We start from the raw sequence: 21,586 nt of genomic DNA, 5'->3' as shown, positions 1-21,586 counted from the left end.
GACCTTTCCCTGTAACTGTAAAGGGGTTAAATACACTTTGAGGTGTCTGTAATGTGTTGGTTATTCACACATCCAGCTAGGGGTGACATCTGAAATCTTACCCTGCGCGGAGCTCCATAACCCTGGGTAGAAGGGACAACTTCATCCCCTTGAAGCTTAACACCTCCAAATGTCACAAGATTCATCAAAACTGGTGCCTGGATGCTGGAAGTAGGCCCAAGGCCTTGCAGGCCTTTTCCTGGACCTGCAAAGGAGATAAATACACTGTGCTGAGTATGTAAAGTGCTTTATTTTCAAACGTGCAGCTAAGGGTAAAATCTGGAATCTTACCCGGTGCGGAGCTCCATAACTCTGGGTAGAAGGTACAACTTCATCCCCTTGAAGCTTAACACCTCCAAATGTCACAAGATTCATTAAAACTGCTGCCAGGAGGCTTGAGGTAGGCCCAAGGCCTTGCAGACCTTTCCCTCTAACTGTAAAGGGGTTAAATAAACTTTGTGTTGTCTGAGATGTGTTGGTTATTCACACATCCAGGCAGGGGTGATACCTAAAATCTTACCCTGCGCGGAGCTCCATAACCCTGGGTAGAAGGTACAACTTCATACCCTTTGAAAGTTAACACCTCCAAATGTCACAAGTATCAGTACAACTGGTGCCTGGATGCTGGAAGTAGGCCCAAGGCCTTGCAGGCCTTTTCCTGTTACTCTAAATGAGTTAAATACACTTTGCTGAGTATGTAAAGTGCTTTCTTTTCAAACGTGCAGCTAGGGGTGAAATCTGGAATCTTACCCTGCGCGGAGCTCCATAACCCTGGGTAGAAGGTACAACTTCATCCCCTTGAAGCTTAACACCTCCAAATGTCACAAGATTCATTAAAACTGCTGCCTGGAGGCTGGGGGTAGGCCCAAGGCCTTGCAGACCTTTCCCTGTAACTGTAAAGGGGTTAAATACACTTTGTGGTGTCTGTAATGTGTTGGTTATTCACACATCCAGCTAGGGGTGACATCTGAAATCTTACCCTGCGCCGAGCTCCATAACCCTGGGTAGAAGGTACAACTTCATCCCCTTGATGCTTAACACCTCCAAATGTCACAAGATTCATCAAAACTGGTGCCTGGATGCTGGAAGTAGGCCCAAGGCCTTGCAGGCCTTTTCCTGGAACCGCAAAAGAGAAAAATACACTGTGCTGAGTATGTAAAGTGCTTTCTTTTCAAACGTGCAGTAGGGGGGAAATCTGGAATCTTACCCGGCGCGGAGCTCCATAACTCTGGGTAGAAGAACAACTTAATCCCCTTGAAGCTTAACACCTCCAAATGTCCCAAGTTTCAGTAAAACTGGTGCCTGGATGCTGTAAGTAGGCCCAAGGCCTTGCAGGCCTTTTCCTGGAACTGCAGAGGAGTTAAATACACTTTGTTGAGTATATGAAGTGCTTTGTTTTCAAACCTCCAGCTAGGGGTGTAATCTGGAATCTTACCCTGCGCGGAGCTCCACAACCCTGGGTAGAAGGTACAACTTCTTCCCCTTGAAGCTTAACACCTCCAAATGTCGCAAGATTCACTAAAACTGCTGCCTGGAGACTAGAGGTAGGCCCAAGGCCTTGCAGACCTTTCCCTGTAACTGTAAAGGGGTTAAATACACTCTGTGGTGTCTGAGATGTGTTGGTTATTCACACATCCAGGCAGGGGTGATACCTGAAATCTTACCCTGCGCGGAGCTCCATAACCCTGGGTAGAAGGTACAACTTCATACCCTTTGAAAGTTAACACCTCCAAATGTCACAAGTATCAGTAAAACTGGTGCCTGGATGCTGTAAGTAGGCCCAAGGCCTTGCAGGCCTTTTCCTGGAACTGCAGAGGAGTTAAATACACTTTGCTGAGTATATGAAGTGCTTTGTTTTCAAACCTCCAGCTAGGGGTGTAATCTGGAATCTTACCCTGCGCGGAGCTCCACAACCCTGGGTAGAATGTACAACTTCATCCCCTTGAAGCTTAACACCTCCAAATGTCTCAAGATTCATCAAAACTGGTGCCTGGATGCTGGAAGTAGTCCCAATGCCTTGCAGGACTTTTCCTGTAACTGCAAAGTAGTTAAATACACTTTGCTGAGTATATGAAGTGCTTTGTTTTCAAACCTCCAGCTAGGGGTGTAATCTCGAATCTTACCCTGCGCGGAGCTCCATAACCCTGGGTAGAAGGTACAACTTCATCCCCTTGAAGCTTAACACCTCCAAATGTCACAAGATTCATTAAAACTGCTGCCTGGAGGCTGGAGGTAGGCCCAAGGCCTTGCAGACCTTTCCCTGTAACTGTAAAGGGGTTAAATACACTTTGTGGTGTCTGAGATGGGTTGGTTATTCACACATGCAGGCAGGGGTGATACCTGAAATCTTACCCTGCGCGGAGCTCCATAACCCTGGGTAGAAGGTACAACTTCATACCCTTTGAAAGTTAACACCTCCAAATGTCACAAGAATCAGTAAAACTGGTGCCTGGATGCTGTAAGTAGTCCCAATGCCTTGCAGGACTTTTCCTGTAACTGCAAAGTAGTTAAATACACTTTGCTGAGTATATGAAGTGCTTTGTTTTCAAACCTCCAGCTAGGGGTGTAATATGGAATCTTAATCTGCGCGGAGCTCCATAACCCTGGGTAGAAGGTACAACTTCATCCCCTTGAAGCTTAACACCTCCAAATGTCCCAAGTTTCAGTAAAACTGGTGCCTGGATGCTGTAAGTAGGCCCAAGGCCTTGCAGGCCTTTTCCTGGAACTGCAGAGGAGTTAAATACACTTTGTTGAGTATATGAAGTGCTTTGTTTTCAAACCTCCAGCTAGGGGTGTAATCTGGAATCTTACCCTGCGCGGAGCTCCACAACCCTGGGTAGAAGGTACAACTTCTTCCCCTTGAACCTTAACACCTCCAAATGTCGCAAGATTCACTAAAACTGCTGCCTGGAGACTAGAGGTAGGCCCAAGGCCTTGCAGACCTTTCCCTGTAACTGTAAAGGGGTTAAATACACTCTGTGGTGTCTGAGATGTGTTGGTTATTCACACATCCAGGCAGGGGTGATACCTGAAATATTACCCTGCGCGGAGCTCCATAACCCTGGGTAGAAGGTACAACTTCATACCCTTTGAAAGTTAACACCTCCAAATGTCACAAGTATCAGTAAAACTGGTGCCTGGATGCTGTAAGTAGGCCCAAGGCCTTGCAGGCCTTTTCCAGGAACTGCAGAGGAGTTAAATACACTTTGCTGAGTATATGAAGTGCTTTGTTTTCAAACCTCCAGCTAGGGGTGTAATCTGGAATCTTACCCTGCGCGGAGCTCCACAACCCTGGGTAGAAGGTACAACTTCATCCCCTTGAAGCTTAACACCTCCAAATGTCACAAGATTCATTAAAACTGCTGCCTGGAGGCTGGAGGTAGGCCCAAGGCCTTGCAGACCTTTCCCTGTAACTGTAAAGGGGTTAAATACACTTTGTGGTGTCTGTAATGTGTTGGTTATTCACACATCCAGCTAGGGGTGACATCTGAAATCTTACCCTGCGCGGAGCTCCATAACCCTGGGTAGAAGGGACAACTTCATCCCCTTGAAGCTTAACACCTCCAAATGTCACAAGATTCATCAAAACTGGTGCCTGGATGCTGGAAGTAGGCCCAAGGCCTTGCAGGCCTTTTCCTGGACCTGCAAAGGAGATAAATACACTGTGCTGAGTATGTAAAGTGCTTTATTTTCAAACGTGCAGCTACGGGTAAAATCTGGAATCTTACCCGGTGCGGAGCTCCATAACTCTGGGTAGAAGGTACAACTTCATCCCCTTGAAGCTTAACACCTCCAAATGTCACAAGATTCATTAAAACTGCTGCCTGGAGGCTTGAGGTAGGCCCAAGGCCTTGCAGACCTTTCCCTCTAACTGTAAAGGGGTTAAATAAACTTTGTGTTGTCTGAGATGTGTTGGTTATTCACACATCCAGGCAGGGGTGATACCTAAAATCTTACCCTGCGCGGAGCTCCATAACCCTGGGTAGAAGGTACAACTTCATACCCTTTGAAGGTTAACACCTCCAAATGTCACAAGTATCAGTACAACTGGTGCCTGGATGCTGGAAGTAGGCCCAAGGCCTTGCAGGCCTTTTCCTGTTACTCTAAATGAGTTAAATACACTTTGCTGAGTATGTAAAGTGCTTTCTTTTCAAACGTGCAGCTAGGGGTGAAATCTGGAATCTTACCCTGCGCGGAGCTCCATAACCCTGGGTAGAAGGTACAACTTCATCCCCTTGAAGCTTAACACCTCCAAATGTCACAAGATTCATTAAAACTGCTGCCTGGAGGCTGGGGGTAGGCCCAAGGCCTTGCAGACCTTTCCCTGTAACTGTAAAGGGGTTAAATACACTCTGTGGTGTCTGAGATGTGTTGGTTATTCACACATCCAGGCAGGGGTGATACCTGAAATCTTACCCTGCGCGGAGCTCCATAACCCTGGGTAGAAGGGACAACTTCATCCCCTTGAAGCTTAACACCTCCAAATGTCACAAGATTCATCAAAACTGGTGCCTGGTTGCTGGAAGTAGGCCCAAGGCCTTGCAGGACTTTTCCTGTAACTGCAAAGTAGTTAAATACACTTTGCTGAGTATTTGAAGTGCTTTGTTTTCAAACATCCAGCTATGGGTGAAATCTGGAATCTTACCCTGCGCAGAGCTCCATAACCCTGGGCAAAAGGTACAACTTCATCCCCTTGAAGCTTAACACCTCCAAATGTCACAAGATTCATTAAAACTGCTGCCTGGAGGCTGGAGGTAGGCCCAAGGCCTTGCAGACCTTTCCCTGTAACTGTAAAGGGGTTAAATACACTCTGTGGTGTCTGAGATGTGTTGGTTATTCACACATCCAGGCAGGGGTGATACCTGAAATCTTACCCTGCGCGGAGCTCCATAACCCTGGGTAGAAGGGACAACTTCATCCCCTTGAAGCTTAACACCTCCAAATGTCACAAGATTCATCAAAACTGGTGCCTGGTTGCTGGAAGTAGGCCCAAGGCCTTGCAGGACTTTTCCTGTAACTGCAAAGTAGTTAAATACACTTTGCTGAGTATTTGAAGTGCTTTGTTTTCAAACATCCAGCTATGGGTGAAATCTGGAATCTTACCCTGCGCAGAGCTCCATAACCCTGGGCAAAAGGTACAACTTCATCCCCTTGAAGCTTAACACCTCCAAATGTCACAAGATTCATTAAAACTGCTGCCTGGAGGCTAGAGGTAAGCCCAAGGCCTTGCAGACCTTTCCCTGTAACTGTAAAGGGGATAAATACACTTTGTGGTGTCAGTAATGTGTTGGTTATTCACACATCCAGCTAGAGGTGACATCTGAAATCTTACCCTGCGCGGAGCTCCATAACCCTGGGTAGAAGGTACAACTTCATCCCCTTGAAGCTTAACACCTCCAAATGTCACAAGATTCATCAAAACTGGTGCCTGGATGCTGGAAGTAGTCCCAATGCCTTGCAGGACTTTTCCTGTAACTGCAAAGTAGTTAAATACACTTTGCTGAGTATATGAAGTGCTTTGTTTTCAAACCTCCAGCTAGGGGTGTAATCTGGAATCTTACCCTGCGCGGAGCTCCACAACCCTGGGTAGAAGGTACAACTTCATCCCCTTGAAGCTTAACACCTCCAAATGTCGCAAGATTCACTAAAACTGCTGCCTGGAGACTAGAGGTAGGCCCAAGGCCTTGCAGACCTTTCCCTGTAACTGTAAAGGGGTTAAATACACTCTGTGGTGTCTGAGATGTGTTGGTTATTCACACATCCAGGCAGGGGTGATACCTGAAATCTTACCCTGCGCGGAGCTCCATAACCCTGGGTAGAAGGTACAACTTCATACCCTTTGAAAGTTAACACCTCCAAATGTCACAAGTATCAGTAAAACTGGTGCCTGGATGCTGTAAGTAGGCCCAAGGCCTTGCAGGCCTTTTCCTGGAACTGCAGATGAGTTAATTACACTTTGCTGAGTATATGAAGTGCTTGGTTTTCAAACCTCCAGCTAGGGGTGTAATCTGGAATCTTACCCTGCGCGGAGCTCCACAACCCTGGGTAGAAGGTACAACTTCATCCCCTTGAAGCTTAACACCTCCAAATGTCTCAAGATTCATCAAAACTGGTGCCTGGATGCTGGAAGTAGTCCCAATGCCTTGCAGGACTTTTCCTGTAACTGTAAAGGGGTTAAATACACTTTGTGGTGTCTGTAATGTGTTGGTTATTCACACATCCAGCTAGGAGTGACATCTGAAATCTTACCCTGCGCGGAGCTCCATAACCCTGGGTAGAAGGTACAACTTCATCCCCTTGAAGCTTAACACCTCCAAATGTCACAAGATTCATCAAAACTGGTGCCTGGATGCTGTAAGTAGGCCCAAGGCCTGGCAGGCCTTTTCCTGGGACTGCAAAGGAGTTCAATACACTTTGCCGAGTTTGTTAAGTGTTTTGTTTCAACACCTCCAGCTAGGGGTGACATCTGAAATCTTACCCTGCGCGGAGCTCCATAACCCTGGGTAGAAGGTACAACTTCATACCCTTTGAAGGTTAACACCTCCAAATGTCACAAGTATCAGTAAAACTGGTGCCTGGATGCTGGAGGTGGGCCCAAGGCCTTGCAGGCCTTTTCCTGGAACTGCAAAGGAGTTAAATACACTTTGTGGTGTCTGTAATGTGTTGGTTATTCACACATCCAGCTAGGGGTGACATCTGAAATCTTACCCTGCGCGGAGCTCCATAACCCTGGGTAGAAGGGACAACTTCATCCCCTTGAAGCTAATCACCTCCAAATGTCACAAGATTCATCAAAACTGGTGCCTGGATGCTGGAAGTAGGCCCAAGGCCTTGCAGGCCTTTTCCTGTAACTGCAAAGTAGTTAAATACACTTTGCTGAGTATTTGAGGTGCTTTGTTTTCAAACCTCCAGCTAGGGGTGTAATCTGGAATCTTACCCTGCGCGGAGCTCCATAACCCTGGGTAGAAGGTACAACTTCATCCCCTTGAAGCTTAACACCTCCAAATGTCACAAGATCCATCAAAACTGGAGCCTGGATGCTGGAAGTAGTCCCAATGCCTTGCAGGACTTTTCCTGTAACTGTAAAGGGGTTAAATACACTTTGTGGTGTCTGTAATGTGTTGGTTATTCACACATCCAGCTAGGGGTGACATCTGAAATCTTACCCTGCGCGGAGCTCCAAAACCCTGGGTAGAAGGGACAACTTCATCCCCTTGAAGCTTAACACCTCCAAATGTCACAAGATTCATCAAAACTGGTGCCTGGTTGCTGGAAGTAGGCCCAAGGCCTTGCAGGCCTTTTCCTGTAACTGCAAAGTAGTTAAATACACTTTGCTGAGTGTGTGAAGTGCTTTGTTTTCAAACATCCAGCTATGGGTGAAATCTGGAATCTTACCCTGCGCAGAGCTCCATAACCCTGGGTAGAAGGTACAACTTTATCCCCTTGAAGCTTAACATCTCCAAATGTCACAAGATTCATTAAAACTGCTGCCTGGAGGCTGGAGGTAGGCCCAAGGCCTTGTAGACCTTTCCCTGTAACTGTACAGGGGTTAAATACACCTTGTGGTGTCTGTAATGTGTTGGTTATTCACGCATCCAGCTAGGGGTGACATCTGAAATCTTACCCTGCGCGGAGCTCCATAACTCTGGGTAGAAGGGACAACTTTATCCCCTTGAAGCTTAACTCCTCCAAATGTCACAAGATTCATCAAAACTGGTGCCTGGTTGCTGGAAGTAGGCCCAAGGCCTTGCAGGCCTTTTCCTGTAACTGCAAAGTAGTTAAATACACTTTGCTGAGTATGTGAAGTGCTTTGTTTTCAAACATCCAGCTAGGGGTGAAATCTGGAATCTTACCCTGCGCGGAGCTCCAAAACCCTGGGTAGAAGGGACAACTTCATCCCCTTGAAGCTTAACACCTCCAAATGTCACAAGATTCATCAAAACTGGTGCCTGGTTGCTGGAAGTAGGCCCAAGGCCTTGCAGGCCTTTTCCTGTAACTGCAAAGTAGTTAAATACACTTTGCTGAGTGTGTGAAGTGCTTTGTTTTCAAACATCCAGCTATGGGTGAAATCTGGAATCTTACCCTGCGCAGAGCTCCATAACCCTGGGTAGAAGGTACAACTTTATCCCCTTGAAGCTTAACATCTCCAAATGTCACAAGATTCATTAAAACTGCTGCCTGGAGGCTGGAGGTAGGCCCAAGGCCTTGTAGACCTTTCCCTGTAACTGTACAGGGGTTAAATACACCTTGTGGTGTCTGTAATGTGTTGGTTATTCACGCATCCAGCTAGGGGTGACATCTGAAATCTTACCCTGCGCGGAGCTCCATAACTCTGGGTAGAAGGGACAACTTTATCCCCTTGAAGCTTAACTCCTCCAAATGTCACAAGATTCATCAAAACTGGTGCCTGGTTGCTGGAAGTAGGCCCAAGGCCTTGCAGGCCTTTTCCTGTAACTGCAAAGTAGTTAAATACACTTTGCTGAGTATGTGAAGTGCTTTGTTTTCAAACATCCAGCTAGGGGTGAAATCTGGAATCTTACCCTGCGCGGAGCTCCATAACCCTGGGTAGAAGGTACAACCTCATCCCCTTGAAGCTTAACACCTCCAAATGTCACAAGATTCATTAAAACTGCTGCCTGGAGGCTGGAGGTATGCCCAGGGCCTTGCAGACCTTTCCCTGTAACTGTAAAGGGGTTAAATACACTTTGTGGTGTCTGTAATGTGTTGGTTATTCACACATCCAGCTAGGGGTGACATCTGAAATCTTACCCTGCGCGGAGCTCCATAACCCTGGGTAGAAGGGACAACTTCATCCCCTTGAAGCTTAACACCTCCAAATGTCACAAGATTCATCAAAACTGGTGCCTGGATGCTGTAAGTAGGCCCAAGGCCTGGCAGGCCTTTTCCTGGGACTGCAAAGGAGTTCAATACACTTTGCCGAGTTTGTTAAGTGTTTTGTTTCAACACCTCCAGCTAGGGGTGACATCTGAAATCTTACCCTGCGCGGAGCTCCATAACCCTGGGTAGAAGGTACAACTTCATACCCTTTGAAGGTTAACACCTCCTAATGTCACAAGTATCAGTAAAACTGGTGCCTGGATGCTGGAGGTGGGCCCAAGGCCTTGCAGGCCTTTTCCTGGAACTGCAAAGGAGTTAAATACACTTTGTGGTGTCTGTAATGTGTTGGTTATTCACACATCCAGCTAGGGGTGACATCTGAAATCTTACCCTGCGCGGAGCTCCATAACCCTGGGTAGAAGGTACAACTTCATCCCCTTGAAGCTTAACACCTCCAAATGTCACAAGATTCATCAAAACTGGTGCCTGGTTGCTGGAAGTAGGCCCAAGGCCTTGCAGGACTTTTCCTGTAACTGCAAAGTAGTTAAATACACTTTGCTGAGTATTTGAAGTGCTTTGTTTTCAAACATCCAGCTATGGGTGAAATCTGGAATCTTACCCTGCGCAGAGCTCCATAACCCTGGGCAAAAGGTACAACTTCATCCCCTTGAAGCTTAACACCTCCAAATGTCACAAGATTCATTAAAACTGCTGCCTGGAGGCTAGAGGTAAGCCCAAGGCCTTGCAGACCTTTCCCTGTAACTGTAAAGGGGATAAATACACTTTGTGGTGTCAGTAATGTGTTGGTTATTCACACATCCAGCTAGAGGTGACATCTGAAATCTTACCCTGCGCGGAGCTCCATAACCCTGGGTAGAAGGTACAACTTCATCCCCTTGAAGCTTAACACCTCCAAATGTCACAAGATTCATCAAAACTGGTGCCTGGATGCTGGAAGTAGTCCCAATGCCTTGCAGGACTTTTCCTGTAACTGCAAAGTAGTTAAATACACTTTGCTGAGTATATGAAGTGCTTTGTTTTCAAACCTCCAGCTAGGGGTGTAATCTGGAATCTTACCCTGCGCGGAGCTCCACAACCCTGGGTAGAAGGTACAACTTCATCCCCTTGAAGCTTAACACCTCCAAATGTCGCAAGATTCACTAAAACTGCTGCCTGGAGACTAGAGGTAGGCCCAAGGCCTTGCAGACCTTTCCCTGTAACTGTAAAGGGGTTAAATACACTCTGTGGTGTCTGAGATGTGTTGGTTATTCACACATCCAGGCAGGGGTGATACCTGAAATCTTACCCTGCGCGGAGCTCCATAACCCTGGGTAGAAGGTACAACTTCATACCCTTTGAAAGTTAACACCTCCAAATGTCACAAGTATCAGTAAAACTGGTGCCTGGATGCTGTAAGTAGGCCCAAGGCCTTGCAGGCCTTTTCCTGGAACTGCAGATGAGTTAATTACACTTTGCTGAGTATATGAAGTGCTTGGTTTTCAAACCTCCAGCTAGGGGTGTAATCTGGAATCTTACCCTGCGCGGAGCTCCACAACCCTGGGTAGAAGGTACAACTTCATCCCCTTGAAGCTTAACACCTCCAAATGTCTCAAGATTCATCAAAACTGGTGCCTGGATGCTGGAAGTAGCCCCAAGGCCTTGCAGGACTTTTCCTGTAACTGCAAAGTAGTTAAATACACTTTGCTGAGTATTTGAAGTGCTTTGTTTTCAAACATCCAGCTATGGGTGAAATCTGGAATCTTACCCTGCGCAGAGCTCCATAACCCTGGGCAAAAGGTACAACTTCATCCCCTTGAAGCTTAACACCTCCAAATGTCACAAGATTCATTAAAACTGCTGCCTGGAGGCTAGAGGTAAGCCCAAGGCCTTGCAGACCTTTCCCTGTAACTGTAAAGGGGATAAATACACTTTGTGGTGTCTGTAATGTGTTGGTTATTCACACATCCAGCTAGGGGTGACATCTGAAATCTTACCCTGCGCGGAGCTCCAAAACCCTGGGTAGAAGGGACAACTTCATCCCCTTGAAGCTTAACACCTCCAAATGTCACAAGATTCATCAAAACTGGTGCCTGGTTGCTGGAAGTAGCCCCAAGGCCTTGCAGGACTTTTCCTGTAACTGCAAAGTAGTTAAATACACTTTGCTGAGTATTTGAAGTGCTTTGTTTTCAAACATCCAGCTATGGGTGAAATCTGGAATCTTACCCTGCGCAGAGCTCCATAACCCTGGGCAAAAGGTACAACTTCATCCCCTTGAAGCTTAACACCTCCAAATGTCACAAGATTCATTAAAACTGCTGCCTGGAGGCTAGAGGTAAGCCCAAGGCCTTGCAGACCTTTCCCTGTAACTGTAAAGGGGATAAATACACTTTGTGGTGTCAGTAATGTGTTGGTTATTCACACATCCAGCTAGAGGTGACATCTGAAATCTTACCCTGCGCGGAGCTCCATAACCCTGGGTAGAAGGTACAACTTCATCCCCTTGAAGCTTAACACCTCCAAATGTCACAAGATTCATCAAAACTGGTGCCTGGATGCTGGAAGTAGTCCCAATGCCTTGCAGGACTTTTCCTGTAACTGCAAAGTAGTTAAATACACTTTGCTGAGTATATGAAGTGCTTTGTTTTCAAACCTCCAGCTAGGGGTGTAATCTCGAATCTTACCCTGCGCGGAGCTCCATAACCCTGGGTAGAAGGTACAACTTCATCCCCTTGAAGCTTAACACCTCCAAATGTCACAAGATTCAGTAAAACTGGTGCCTGGATGCTGTAAGTAGGCCCAAGGCCTTGCAGGCCTTTTCCTGGAACTGCAGAGGAGTTAAATACACTTTGTTGAGTATATGAAGTGCTTTGTTTTCAAACCTCCAGCTAGGGGTGTAATCTCGAATCTTACCCTGCGCGGAGCTCCATAACCCTGGGTAGAAGGTACAACTTCATCCCCTTGAAGCTTAACACCTCCTAATGTCACAAGATTCATTAAAACTGCTGCCGGGAGGCTGGAGGTAGGCCCAAGGCCTTGCAGACCTTTCCCTGTAACTGTACAGGGGTTAAATACACTCTGTTGTGTATGTGATTTGTTGGGTTTTCACACATCTAGGCAGGCAAGCATCACAAAAACAGGTGGCTGGAGACAGGCCCAAGGCCTTGTCCTGATGCTATAAAGGGGTGAAATACACTTTGACCATGTAAAGTGTTTTCTTATCAAACCTCCAGCCAGGGGTATAACCCGAAATCTTACCCTGCGCGGAGCTCCATAGCCAAGGTTAGTAGGAGCAACTGTATCCCTTTGAAGATGAACTCAACCAAATGTTACAATTATCACTAAACAGGCCCACAGCCTTGTGCTGATACTGTAACAGGGGTGAATCTCACCCTGCGCGGAGCTCCATAGCCCTGTGTAGAAATAGCCACTTTGTGCCTGCAGGCTAGAAATGGGCTTGGGACACTGAAGGCTAGAATCTGATAATGTAAAATACCTTTTGAATGAAGGTATTTTTTTTTTGGCAGACCTCCAGCTAAGGGGGAAAACCGGAAATGTTACCCGAATCGGAGCTCACCAGCCCTGGGTAGGAAAAGTGACTTTGTCCCCTTGAACCTAAAGAGTTGGTATAAAATCAATTTAAAAAAAAAAGTGTATATATAGTTTTTTTTTGCTTACCTCCAGCTAAGGGGGAAAACCGGAAATGTTACCCGAATCGGAGCTCCATAGCCTCGGGTAGAAACAGTGACTTTGTCCCCTTGAACCTAGAGAGTTAAAAAAAAAAAAAAAATGTTTATATATAGTAAAAAAAATACAATACAATAGAAATATGTGTTTGTAGGTTTTTTTTTTTTTTTTTTGGGCCGACCTCCAGCTAAGGGGGGAAACCGGAAATGTTACCCGAATCGGAGCTCACCAGCCCTGGGTAGGAAAAGTGACTTTGTCCCCTTGAACCTGAAGAGTTAGTATACAATGAATTAAACAAAAAAAATTGTATATATCGTTTTTTTTTCTGTTTTGCTTACCTCCAGCAAGGGGGAAAACCGAAAATTTTACCCGAATCGGAGCTCCCCAGCCCTGGGTAGAAGTAGTGCCATTGTCCCCTTGAACCAAACTGTCCACACAGAAAAAAACTGAAACGGGTGCTTAAAGACCCACAGGGACCCGTAAACGGTCATGCTGGTTCGCCGCAAGAATCAGGATGCCACAGCCTCTTCCTATGGGCCTGCATGGGAACTCGACTTCATCGACCATTAAGCCCCCACGCAGTGGGGGCTTACAGAGCCTGGGCAGGAGACAAAGTTGGAGTTAGCGCGGCCGTTCCGCCGCCCGGCCATCTGGTCGCCAGGCTCACTGGGCCATCTGGTCACTGCACAACGGTGCGACCAGATGGCCCACTGAGCCATGCGACCAGATGGCCGATCGGCGGAACCGCCGCGTTAACTCCAACTTTGTCTCCCGCTCTGGTGCTGTAACCCCCCACTACGTGGGGGCTTAATAGTCGGCATAGGTCCCCCAGTCCAGGCCTCCAAGACGGCGGGCCCCTGGGCAGGGCTAAACCTGCCTTATCTCCCGAGTTTCGTCGCCCCAGGATAACGGGACCCTGGGGCGGTCTACACACGCCTTAGGTCCCCAGTCCAGGGCTCCATGACGGTGGGCCCCTGAACCGGGCTGAACCCGCCTTAGGTTACCAGTTCAGGGCTCCATGGTGGCGGTCCCCGGGGCCGGGCTAAGCACGCCTTATCTCTCCGGTTTCGGGGCCAAGGACAACGGGACCCTGGGGCGGGCTAAACACGCCTTATGGTCCCCAGTCCAGGGCTCCATGATGGCGGGCCCCTGGGCAGGGATAAACACGCCTTAGGTCCCCAGTCCAGGGCTCCATGATGGCGGAGCCCTGTGCCGTGCTAAACCTGCCTTATCTACCCAGTTTCGGGCCTCAGGATAAAGAGACCCTGGGGCGGGCTACACACGCCTTAGGTCCCCAGTCCATGGCTCCATGATGTAGGTCCCCTGAACCCGCCTTAGGTTACCAGTTTAGGGCTCTACGGTGGCGGACCCTGGGCCGGGCTGAACCCGCCTTCCCGAGCAGAGTGGCTGCGGAGCAAATCCCCGGGTTCCCTCCATCCTCCCCTCCCGACCGAGTGGGGGCCTAGATAGGAGCCCTGCGCTGCGGGAATAATAGTTCATAGACCCAGCTCTCACAAGACATGGTGGTCGGCTCTTAAAAGAGCCTTTGGGTTGTTTTGTCTTTTTTTTCCGTGGGCAAGTCGAGTGTTTAACCGCCGAATCCGTAGAGGGTGCGGCCCTGGCGCTTCAGGGCATAGACCACATCCATGGCGGTGACGGTCTTCCTCTTGGCGTGCTCGGTGTAGGTGACGGCGTCCCGGATCACGTTCTCCAGGAAAACCTTCAGCACTCCGCGGGTCTCCTCGTAGATGAGGCCGGAGATGCGCTTGACTCCGCCACGGCGCGCCAGGCGGCGAATGGCCGGCTTGGTGATGCCCTGGATGTTGTCCCGGAGCACCTTGCGGTGCCTCTTGGCGCCGCCTTTGCCGAGCCCCTTCCCTCCTTTGCCGCGTCCAGACATGTTCTCCTCTCGGTGCTGTGAGCAGAAGTGATAGCTCAAGCCCCGCACCGGCTCGTTATATGGAGGAGAAGCGGACCTGCGCGGGAGCTCCAAGTGCCCGCCCCTGTGTGGCGGGAGAGCCCGGCCCCGGCCCGCCCTCTGCAGGGAGCGGGGGCTGGAGAGGCCGTTGCCGTTTGAAAAAGAGCGGGCTCCCAGCCCGCCTTTGTTATGGCGGGCTGGCTCAGCAGCTGCCGCCAGTGCACAGATCACAGTGAAACACACGCACACGCCTCCCTTCCCGGCCCCCACTTGTGACCGCAGCCCGCCTAACCCTCTCGTTCCGTGCCCCTGCCAAGATGAACCGAAGCCTCGGACATGTTTCAATGGAGCCCACACCGGCTCCACCCCGCTGTGTGACACCGCCTGCAACCCCGTAACACCGTCCACGTCTCGCGCCCAAGGCACCTCCCTTCCCGGCCCCCACTTGTGACCGCAGCCCGCCTAACCCTCTCGTTCGGTGCCCCCTCCCAATATGAACCGAAGCCTCGGACTTGTTTCAATGGAGCCCTACACCGGCACCACCCCGCTGTGTGACACCGCCTGCAACCCCGTAACACTGTCCAAGTCTCGCGCCCAAGGCACCCCTTTTCCCGGCCCCCACTTGTGACCGCGGCCCGCCTAACCCTCTCGTTCCGTGCCCCTCCCAATATGAACAGATGCTTAGGACATGTTTCAATGGAGCCCACACCGGCTCCTCCCCGCTGTGTGTGACTGCCTGCAACCCCGTAACACTGTCCACGTCTCGAGCCCAAGGCACCTCTCTTCCCGGCCCCTACTTGTGACCGCGGCCCGCCTAACCCTCTCTTTCGGCGCCCCCTCCCAATATGAACAGAAGCCTCGGACATGTTTAATGGAGCCCAACACACGTTAAAGGCCTCACCGGCACCACCCCGCTGTGTCTGGCCGCCTGCAATCCCGTAACGGTCCCCATCTCGCGCCCGGTTGTGTCGTCTGCCCCAAAAAGATGCCAAATAAATATAGGATTTTTATTAGAAAAAACATTATGGATATCGGACTCGAAGCTGGGCTTTGGGGACGGGGGCAACATTTATATGCAGGGCCGAGGGCTTGGAGTGTGTCCCACCTATGAAGCGACGGCGCGGGCGCTGCCGCATCTATGAAGCCGCCAGAGTAACACCTCGGCACGGATACGCTCTTTGATGGAGTCTGTGGATGGCCCTGAAAAGAGCCTTTGTGTTTAGGGTGTATTTCCACGGGGGTCTGCGGGCCTTTACTTGCTTGCTTTGCCCTGTGCCTTGTGGCTCTCGGTTTTCTTGGGCAGCAGCACGGCCTGGATGTTGGGCAGGACTCCTCCCTGGGCGATGGTGACTCGGCCCAGCAGCTTGTTCAGCTCCTCGTCGTTGCGGATGGCCAGCTGGAGGTGTCTGGGGATGATGCGGGTCTTCTTGTTGTCCCGGGCGGCGTTGCCAGCCAGCTCCAGGATCTCGGCGGTCAGGTACTCCAGCACTGCAGCCAGATAGACGGGGGCACCGGCGCCCACCCTCTCGGCGTAGCTTCCCTTACGGAGCAGTCTGTGCACACGGCCCACGGGGAACTGGAGCCCGGCTCTGGAAGAGCGTGTCTTGGCCTTGGCGCGGGCCTTTCCTCCCTGCTTTCCGCGTCCAGACATGGCGATCGATGTAAAGTCTCAGTCACACAACAGCGAGAATGATACTGCTCTTTTTGCTGGACTCGGTAATATAAAGACTTCGGGTGCGTCTGATTGGTTGACAGCTAGTCGTTGATAGTACTTCTCATTGGAGGAAGGCGTGCTATGGTTTAGCCAATCAGTGTCCCAGAACCGCATTACAATAGGAAGTGGGGGCCCGGCCTATACCTGCCAATGAGAAGGGAGAGCCGGGAAGAAGCTGCTTTGCACGCCCTGGCTATAAATACAAGTGCGGCCGCCCAAACATGATTTCTCTCGGCTCCACAGCACGCGGTGAAAGATCCTCGACCATGCCTGAACCAGCCAAGTCCGCGCCGGCTCCCAAGAAGGGCTCCAAGAAAGCGCTCTCCAAGCCGCCCAAGAAGGACGGTAAGAAACGCAAGAGGAGCAGGAAGGAAAGCTATGCCATCTACATTTACAAAGTGATGAAGCAGGTGCACCCGGACACCGGCATCTCTTCCAAGGCCATGGGCATCATGAACTCCTTCGTGAACGACATCTTTGAGCGCGTCGCTGCAGAGTCTTCCAAACTGGCTCTCTACAACTCGCGGCGCACCATCACCTCACGGGAGATCCAGACCGCAGTCCGCCTTCTGCTGCCCGGAGAGCTGGCCAAGCACGCCGTGTCGGAGGGCACCAAGGCCGTCACCAAGTACACCAGCGCCAAGTAAGGCTTCCAGGCGCACCCCAACGAACACAACGGCTCTTTTAAGGGCCAACCACTTCCTCCCCTAAGAGCTAATGTAACCCTAGTATGACAGAAGAATATGTGTTTTTATAAGGGTAATGTTGAGCGCAGATAGCGCCGCTCTCCCGGGGTTTGCTGCACACCGAGGGACGATGGAGCAGGCAGCCCGTTTTGCCTCTTTCAATAAACATGTCTATATGAATGAGCCCTCCCTGGGACCACGTGCCACCTATGCACTGTAATGTAACGATGACGTTATATAAACCTGCTGGCAATTCACACAGCTACTCCCGGGCAATTTGCTTTCCATGTTATGGGCGAGCAGCTTTAATGTGTGCCGGTTTAATTAGCGTTGTGTTTGTATTTCCAGACCCAGGGGAACGGCTACAATACGCCCCGGGGCAAACGCTACCGAAATCAGACACATGAACCCCATGTACCGGGAGCCCAGATGCCTCATAGCGCTGGCTTGTGACCAGCGGATCCCTGCCGCCATTAAATGATGGGCACATTGACGAGGTGTTTGTGCACTGTGAAGACGGAAGGCTCTGGTCACCCCCAGAGCCTGTATAAGTTGCCCAGTACTCGTGGTACTCTCAGAACCCGATGTACCGGGAGCACAGATGCCCAAAAGCGGTGGCTTGTGACCCGCGGATCCCTACCACAACCCTCTACCCAAACAACGCTTCAAATGAAGGGCACGTGGAAGAGGTGTTTGTGCACTGTGGACACCGAGTGCTCTGGTTTCCCCAGAAGCGGTATAAGTTGCCCGGTGCTCGTGGTATTCACAGCCCCTCCTCCCTAACCTGTAGGCCATGCCATGGCAGATAAGAGAAGCTCAAAGGTGACAGGGTGGTGGCCCTTAAAAGAGCCGTTGTGGTGGTTGTTCGGGTCGGTCTGTCTCCTTAGGCTCTCTCGCCTCGGATGCGACGGGCCAGCTGGATGTCCTTGGGCATGATGGTCACCCTCTTGGCGTGGATGGCGCACAGGTTGGTGTCCTCGAAGAGCCCGACCAGGTAGGCCTCGCTTGCCTCCTGCAGGGCCATGACGGCGGAGCTCTGGAAGCGCAGATCGGTCTTGAAGTCCTGGGCGATCTCCCTCACCAAGCGCTGGAAGGGCAGCTTGCGGATGAGGAGCTCGGTGGACTTCTGGTAGCGGCGGATCTCGCGGAGAGCCACGGTGCCGGGCCGGTAGCGGTGAGGCTTCTTGACTCCCCCGGTGGCAGGCGCGCTCTTGCGAGCTGCCTTGGTGGCCAGCTGCTTGCGGGGCGCTTTGCCGCCGGTGGACTTGCGGGCTGTCTGCTTGGTGCGGGCCATGGCGGGAGCGGTCTCTCTCAGCGACGAGCGAGGAAGAATGGCGTCTACCGGGGAAAGAGCTCTATTTATGCCCTCACAGACGGAGGGCTGCTCTGGTTGGCTGAAGAGACCGCCCTACGTTCGAAAATAGCCCGCGGTGTACAACGATTGGTTACTGAACGGGAGGCTGCAGCCTAGCTGTCCAATGAGCTGTGGATAAAAGAGAAGCCTCCGGTTGAATGACGTGAGTTGGAGCCGGAGCCGGAGCCCGCGCCTCGGCCAGCCTTTGTCTCCGTGTCCGTCCATCCACTACTAGTCACGCCGACGACTCGACCCCGGTCCCCCGGGAGAGGAGCCCGAGATGTCATAAGCACACTGCCCTTATCACCCTGGAACACTCCCCCGTTACCTGCGCTCGAGTCTGCCCGGGTACAGTGAAAGCACCAACACACACACACACACACGTTTATAATAAACCCCGGTCTTATGACTCCCAGACCCCCTTCTTACCCGCCCCTGCTCACCCTGGAACACTCCCCCGTTACCTGCTGCTCGATTGAAAGAGCACAATCCTCTGCTTTATGCAGACACTACATCGAGTCTGCCCGGGTACAGTGAAAGCACCGAGACACACACGTTATTGCACATGCATTATAAACGGAGGTCTTATAACTCCCAGACCCCCTTATTGTCTATGTTATACCGATTTCAATCCACGCAGCCCCGAAAGAGCCGTTTATATGGCCAAGATCACACGCGGCACTCGCGCGTGGAAAGGTGCGCTATGGATGCATTGTGCGGTTTATTTTTGAGAAGTGGGGCATTGGGTGGGTGCAAAGGTGGGGATGAACACGCTCTCTTCTAGACAGGGTGGTGGCCCTTAAAAGAGCCGTTGTGTTTGCAGTGTCTCGGTGCAAGCCCTTACTTCTTCTTGGGCGCTGCCTTTTTGGGCTTCGCTGCTTTGGGCTTGGCTGCCTTGGGTTTGACTACCTTGGCAGGGCTTTTCTTGGCTACTTTGGGCTTCGCCGCCTTGGCTTTCGCTGGGCTCTTGGCAGCCTTCTTGGCGGGGGCAGCCTTGGGCTTCTTGGGGCTCTTGGCTGCTGCTGGCTTCTTGACCTTCTTCGGGCTCTTCTTGACCCCCGCGGGAGCCTTTTTGGGCTTCTTGGCGGCAGGGGCTGCTTTCTTGGCGGCTGGCTTCTTGGTCTTGGAGGCTGACTTCTTGGCCGCCTTCTTACCTTCCAGCTGCTTCTTATTCACCTTGAAGGATCCGGAGGCCCCGGTGCCCTTCAGCTGAGCTAGGGCGCCTTTGCTGACCAGGCTCTTGAGGGAGACCTTGACGCGGCTCTTGTTCTTGTCCGCATCGTAGCCGGCGGCGGTCAGCGCCTTCTTCAGGGCCACCAGGGAGACTCCCTTCCTCTCGGCCGAGGCGGTCACGCACTTCAGGATGAGATCGGACACGCTGGGACCGGAAGGCTTCTTGGCCTTGGAGGCCCCCGCTGCTTTCTTCTGCTTCTTCTTGGGGGCGACCTCAGCGGGAGGAGCCGCGGCGGCTGGAGCGGTTTCTGCCATTGCTATGCAAGTCTCGACGCTGACGCTGTCACAGAACGGAAATGTACCTCGGCCCGAGCCCCGTGCATATATAGGGAGGAGCCAGCCCCTGATTGGTCCCGAGGAGAGAGGGCTGTGCGAGGCGCACTCGGCTCTCTGCTCCGAGCTGACATTTGTGTTTCCTACCATCGGAGTTTCAAAGTTTTAAACCACAATCCGTTAAACACACGCTCCCGTGCACACATGAAAAGAAGCCCAGCTTCAGCCCCTTCCCGTGCCCGCCCCCGTTTCAGCCGACCCCGTCCACAGAGGCTTGCAATCCGCCGTGAATCTCTGCCCTCCCCCGGTGGCTGACGCCTCCGTGACCGGAATCCCGGGCTCCGGGACCCTTTTCCCCGGTCCACCCTCGCGCTCTGAGGCCGGGAGCGGCGGCCCGCGGGCGGGAGGGGCCTCCTGCAGGGAGCGGGCCAAGTGGAGTCACCATGGGGCTCCGGGGGCCGCGGGGAGCGCCTCCTGCACCGGGCCGAAGTAACACAGGGCTCCGCCGGCCGAGCGCGGGGAGCGGAGACAACGCCAGAGAGACCCGGCCCCCCGGGGGCCAGGGGGGCCCTCGCCGCGCGCCTGCACCCTCGGCTGTGGCACCCAAGGCTCCGGGGCAGCCGGGGGGACTTTCACAAGCAGCGGGGCACGGTCCGGCATCAAGACTCACGGGCATCACAAGGCGGCTGCGCGCTGGTAGCTTCACATGCAGGCCGAGGGCATTCACTGCCAAGCACCGAGCTGGACGAGACGGGGGCACAGTAAACATAATAAACACACAGTGACACCATAGAGGCAGGCGGCCGAGTCAGACCTACATGCTTAATGGCACCCAGAGTGAGAGCAGAGGGTGTGAATGCACCTGAAACGGTGACCCCAGTACCTGCACGGAGGCCCTCTGCTGAGCTGATTTTCACAGCTGGAGTTAGGTTTACATCTCAGGTGACATCTTTGGACGGGACCCGACCATAACAACGCGGTCAAAACACCGCTGTACATTTCGATCGCTGCATTTACAACGCAAGTCTTCTCCACGACTTGCACGGGAGGGCGCACTAGACTAAGGAATAGTGCGATTTGCAATTCCAACACCTTCCCTACCTTACTTAGGCTGGAGTTGGAATAGTAAATCATACTATTCCTGAGTGTAGAGCGCCCTCCCGCGCAAGTCGTGGAAAGCCCCTAAAACAGCAATGTAATGTACCGCAATCTGATTGTTACAACATACATCCCACACTACAGAGTGAGGCCTTTGACTATCACTGTTGTATTGAGCTCGATGGCTGGGGTGGGGACCACTCCTGAATCAAATGGGATGTCAAGAGTGCGACCTGTGCCCACAAATCAGATTCTGCGCATGGCAGCCTGATTGAGGTCTAATTACAGGGTTTCGCCTTATATGTAGGTAGAAGGAAACACAAAGAAAACACTTCACATAGTCCAAAACGTACATGAACACCATTCACAGTTTCAGATCTTACCCTTCAGGTACCCAGGCCCATTCCTAGCTTCCAGGAACCTGTTCTAGTAATATATCTGACACAATGAGGTTTCCAGAATCAAGGGGACAAAGTCAGTCCTTCTACCCCGAGATATGGAGCTCCGCACAGGGAAAGATTTCACGCCTTTCCCTGGGATGGAGGTGTAAGAATAAAATACTTCACATGGACCAAAACTGCACAAAAAAACAGTCACCATATCAGAATAGAGCCTTCAGGGCACTGGGGCATTTCTAGCCTCCAGGGACCTGCTTTAGTGATATTTGTGACATTATGGGGTTTTCCGATTCAAGGGCACTAAGTCACTCCTTCTACCCAGGGATTTGGAGCTCCACGCAGGGCAAGATT

General features: G+C 51.4%; 4 protein-coding genes across 4 annotated transcripts; 1 reads left to right on the top strand and 3 right to left on the bottom strand.

The window, feature by feature from the left end:
- Window positions 1-14,111: 14,111 nt before the first annotated feature.
- LOC147663961 (histone H4) lies at window positions 14,112-14,478 on the bottom strand. Its single transcript, XM_086950028.1, has one exon. The coding sequence runs from the start codon at window positions 14,459-14,461 to the stop codon at window positions 14,150-14,152; it is 312 nt and encodes a 103-aa protein (XP_086806154.1). The 5' UTR covers window positions 14,462-14,478; the 3' UTR covers window positions 14,112-14,149.
- A 1,253-nt stretch (window positions 14,479-15,731) lies between these two features.
- LOC147663960 (histone H2A type 2-C-like) lies at window positions 15,732-16,130 on the bottom strand. The gene has a single exon (XM_086950110.1). It carries the CDS (start codon window positions 16,128-16,130, stop codon window positions 15,732-15,734), a length of 399 nt encoding a protein of 132 aa, XP_086806236.1.
- Window positions 16,131-16,459: 329 nt separating this feature from the next.
- On the top strand, window positions 16,460-16,840 carry LOC147663959 (histone H2B 1.2-like). The gene has a single exon (XM_086950109.1). The coding sequence runs from the start codon at window positions 16,460-16,462 to the stop codon at window positions 16,838-16,840; it is 381 nt and encodes a 126-aa protein (XP_086806235.1).
- A 922-nt stretch (window positions 16,841-17,762) lies between these two features.
- Window positions 17,763-18,173, bottom strand: LOC147663958 (histone H3). Its single transcript, XM_086950108.1, has one exon. It carries the CDS (start codon window positions 18,171-18,173, stop codon window positions 17,763-17,765), a length of 411 nt encoding a protein of 136 aa, XP_086806234.1.
- Window positions 18,174-21,586: the final 3,413 nt, after the last annotated feature.

Source organism: Lissotriton vulgaris, unplaced genomic scaffold (genome assembly GCF_964263255.1).
Source record: "Lissotriton vulgaris unplaced genomic scaffold, aLisVul1.2 SCAFFOLD_728, whole genome shotgun sequence".
NCBI lineage: Eukaryota > Metazoa > Chordata > Amphibia > Caudata > Salamandridae > Lissotriton > Lissotriton vulgaris.
The sequence above is the reverse complement of the archived record's forward strand: the minus strand, read 5'-3'. Positions and strand labels throughout refer to the sequence as shown.